The sequence below is a fragment of the Triticum dicoccoides genome, chromosome 2B (genome assembly GCF_002162155.2).
Source record: "Triticum dicoccoides isolate Atlit2015 ecotype Zavitan chromosome 2B, WEW_v2.0, whole genome shotgun sequence".
Lineage (NCBI taxonomy): Eukaryota > Viridiplantae > Streptophyta > Magnoliopsida > Poales > Poaceae > Triticum > Triticum dicoccoides.
The window spans coordinates 507,092,812-507,096,757 of record NC_041383.1 but is presented as its reverse complement, the minus strand read 5'-3'; the positions used below and the strand labels follow the sequence as shown (position 1 = coordinate 507,096,757).

Genomic DNA, 3,946 nt, shown 5'->3' with positions numbered 1-3,946 from the left:
CCATCGCTTGCAAAATCTGTCGATAAACGAAGGACCGATGTGACTGGCTCTGACCACCATTCGTTCTCGGCTATTCCTAATTGTTTTGGCCGTTTGGCCAATTCAATTCTGCACTTGCGAAGGAAATGCGCGTTCCTAGCTCAGCATTGCCGAGAAGTTACTCGCTCAACGGACGGTAACTGACAGACGATCCTCACACACTCGCTCAAATTTTTCCTGCACCTGACGCCATCATGACATTTACAGGCCACCACACAACGCTCATAAACCTCTCGACAGTTACGGTTCCGGCCTTCAGGGACCGGTTTACTTCGTCGCGCACGGCTGCACGACGCCGTCCACGTCCACGTCCACAGCTCCACGCATCATCAACTGAACCAGTCCACGAAGCGAACTGCACTGGGGATATGTCTGCTGACAGCAGGAAAATGGCCAGGGATTCGTGTTTATCACATTGGCCTACAAAGCAGTGGATCTCGATATCAGCAGCTAGCAACAACTGACCAAAATTCAAACGAGCAACTGTTTCGCTGATCGTTTTCGCGCACTGTTGAGTTGAGTTGTGCTCCAGATCATCGTCTCGTACCGTCAGCGTCAACTGGACCAGGAGTAGGATCAATGGCAGCGGGCAGGCGTGCAAACCTCAGCCGTCCAACGTTTCATCGGACGGTCGAGAACAGTCAGACCAAGAATGTGGTTGCGGATTTGCGACATCGTTTTGTGGAAGCGAGTCCGCCCGCCCTCCTCAAGTCTTCTTCCCTTGTCGCTAAACGAGCCATTTGTGAAGCTTCTTTCCTATATTCCACTTTCTTGTTTCGTCCCTCCCCACCTCTCCTCTTCCAACCCTCTCACATGGTGTGATCGGCCCAGGGAAGGGACCACCGCAGCCATGCCTCCGCCGGTAGCCGCCGCGCTGTCGTTGCTCCTGGCCGTGGCCTTCGGCGCGGCGCGCGGCGCCGAGGACCTGGCGTCCGACACCGCGGCGCTGCAGGCCTTCATCGCGCCGTTCGGGTCGGCGTCCGTGTCCTGGAACGCGTCCCGGCAGACGTGCTCTTGGACCGGCGTCGTCTGCTCCGGCGGCCGAGTCACGGGGCTCCACCTGCCCGGGGACGGCCTCCGCGGCTCCGTCCCCGTCGGCGCGCTCGGCGGCCTCACCAGGCTCACCGTGCTGTCTCTGCGCTTCAACGCGCTCTCCGGCCCGCTGCCGGCCGACCTGGCCTCCTGCGTCAAGCTGCGGGTCATCAACCTGCAGTCCAACCACTTCTCCGGTGAGCTCCCGGCCGCGATTCTCTCCCTCCCGGCGTTGACGCAGCTAAATCTCGCTGAAAACCGGCTCTCCGGGAGAATACCGCCCGCCATTGCCAAGAGCGGGAAGCTGCAGCTGCTCTTCTTGGAGGGCAACCTCTTCACCAAAGAGCTGCCGAACGTCGACATGCCATCCCTCTTGTCTTTTAACGTCTCCTTCAACGACCTCACCGGCGAGGTTCCGAAAGGCTTCGGCGGCATGCCCGCCACATCTTTCCTCGGCACGACACTGTGTGGCAAGCCCCTCCCACCGTGTCGAACACCATCTACCCAACCACCGTCCCAGCCTCCCACGGTTGCCCCCGAAGCCGTGGTCGCGGGAAACGGCCGTGGCCGGCGACACCTCGCCGGCGGTGCCATCGCGGGCATTGTGATCGGCTGCGCTTTGGGCTTCCTGCTTATCGCCGCTGTTCTGGTCATTGCCTGTGGCGCCCTGCGCCGCAAGCCAAGAAGAACCTACCGCAGCCAGGACGCCGTCGCGGCGGAGCTGGCCCTGCACAGCAAAGAGGCAATGAGCCCGAATAGCTACACTCCTCGGGTCTCCGACGCGCGGCCGCCTCCGCCCGCTTCAATGCCGCCTCCGGTCGCCCCCGTCTCCGTGGGGCGGAAGAAGCTTTTCTTCTTCGGGAGGGTGCCGAGGCCGTACGATCTGGAGGACCTGCTCCGCGCGTCCGCCGAGGTTCTTGGCAAGGGCACGTACGGTACCACGTACAAGGCCGCGCTGGAGACGGCGCCCGCGGTGGCGGTGAAGCGTCTCAAGGAGACGTCGCTGCCGGAGCGCGAGTTCCGGGACAAGATCGCGGCGATCGGTGGGCTGGACCATCCTAACGTCGTGCCCCTGCAGGCCTACTACTTCAGCAAGGACGAGCGGCTCATGGTGTACGAGTTCGTCGCCACGGGGAGCCTCTCCTCGATGCTTCACGGTACGTACGCTCAGTGTTCATGTCCGGTTCTCTCTGTTTTCTGGTTCGAAAACCTGCTCCGAATCGGATCAAAATTTCTGAACTGGTGAGAATTTCAGGCAACCGTGGCGCCGGGCGATCGCCGCTGAGCTGGGAGTCGAGGAGGCGGATCGCGCTGGCCTCGGCGCGCGGCCTGGAGTACATCCACGCGACGGGCTCCAAGGTGGCGCACGGCAACATCAAGTCGTCCAACATACTCCTCGGCCGGTCGGTGGACGCGCGTGTGGCCGACCACGGCCTGGCGAGCCTCGTCGGCCCCGCCGGCGCGCCGTCGATGCGCGTGGCGGGCTACCGCGCCCCCGAGGTGGTCGCCGACCCGCGGCGGCTCTCGCAGAAGGCCGACGTGTACAGCTTCGGGGTGCTACTCCTGGAGATGCTGACGGGGAAGGCGCCGACGAACGCCGTGCTGCACGACGAGGGCGTGGACCTCCCGCGGTGGGCGCGGTCCGTTGTGCGCGAGGAGTGGACGTCCGAGGTGTTCGACACGGAGCTGCTGAGGCACCCGGGCGCGGAGGAGGAGATGGTGGAGATGCTGCGGCTGGCCATGGACTGCACCGTGCCGGTGCCCGACCAGCGACCGGCGATGCCGGAGATCGTCGTCCGCATCCAGGAGCTCGCCGACCCGGGGTCGGCGTCGTCGATGCCACGGCCTGGCCGGAGCATCTCGGTCGATGAGGCCGACGATCGGCCGCTCAAGCCGGCCGGGTCGATCCGAGAGAGCTGAGGCTCGATCGCCTCGGTTCGTGTCACCCAGCATGGCGACCGTTCGGTAATTTACGGAAGAAGATTCTGAAGAAAAGAGAATCTTGTCTTCTTGCGTGTGTCTTTAGGGCATTACTTATTTACCACCGTGTGCTTTCTACTTTTTTTTTGAAGTTTCATGAATTTCTTGATTCTTCTTCCTTGTTACGAATTCTTTGGATTAGCTGCGTGTGTTGAGGGATGCTGGCGATAGGAGAGGCACTACTGGTTCGGACAGACAGAGTATGTAATTACATCATCATGGGGTTGATTTTGTTGCGATCGTGCGCGCGTCACCTAATTAACAATCATTTACCCGAAGAAAACAGCTGCCTTTGTGCTACTAGTACTATAGTACTTCCCCTGCATGGAAACGGTAAAGAGAAAGTGTTCTGAATTTGCCATGAAATGGAGTGGAATCACGAGCATGATCTTCGGGCAGTAACACGCATTGGCCACTGTAAATGTCATGTCAAGTGTCACGTCAGTTTGTTACGCCTTGGTACGACTTTTCCACGACGCAAAAAGAAGAAGAGTTTTCTGTGAAAGCAACGGGAACATGGACGTGTGTTGGCGGCACATCGGGCTGTCCCCGGCCAAGATCCTGGTTGCAGCTGCAGCTGCTGCTGTTGCTGCCCCCAAATCCCAGCGAATGATGAAGAAGGCGTCAATGCGTGCGCGCCTGTTTACTTAGGCAGGCGTACTTGCCGAGCATAACTCTCCGACGATGGAACAAAAACAAAAGGAAGAAGAGCAAGATGGTTGCAGTTGGACACACAGCGGCAGATCGGAGATCATGCACTGCACCCACTGTCTGTCATTAGTTGGCAAGCTTTTATAAAGAAGGAAGGAGGTTCGGCCGATGGATCGAGCCGGAGCAACAATCAATGTGCCTATATCCAAGGAAATCGATCCACAACAATAATGGTCGATGTGAG

General features: G+C 59.6%; 1 protein-coding gene across 1 annotated transcript; it reads left to right on the top strand.

The window, feature by feature from the left end:
- The first annotated feature begins 746 nt into the window (after positions 1 to 746).
- Positions 747 to 3,291, top strand: LOC119364521 (probable inactive receptor kinase RLK902). Its single transcript, XM_037630001.1, has 2 exons — positions 747 to 2,228; positions 2,327 to 3,291. Exons 1-2 carry the CDS (start codon positions 890 to 892, stop codon positions 2,989 to 2,991), a joined length of 2,004 nt encoding a protein of 667 aa, XP_037485898.1. The 5' UTR covers positions 747 to 889; the 3' UTR covers positions 2,992 to 3,291.
- Positions 3,292 to 3,946: the final 655 nt, after the last annotated feature.

Coding starts and splice junctions, on each gene's coding strand:
- LOC119364521 (XM_037630001.1), top strand. CDS start 890: ATGCCTCCGCCGGTAGCCGCCGCGCTGTCGTTGCTCCTGGCCGTGGCC. Junction 2,229..2,326: donor CCTCTCCTCGATGCTTCACG/GTACGTACGCTC, acceptor TGAGAATTTCAG/GCAACCGTGGCGCCGGGCGA.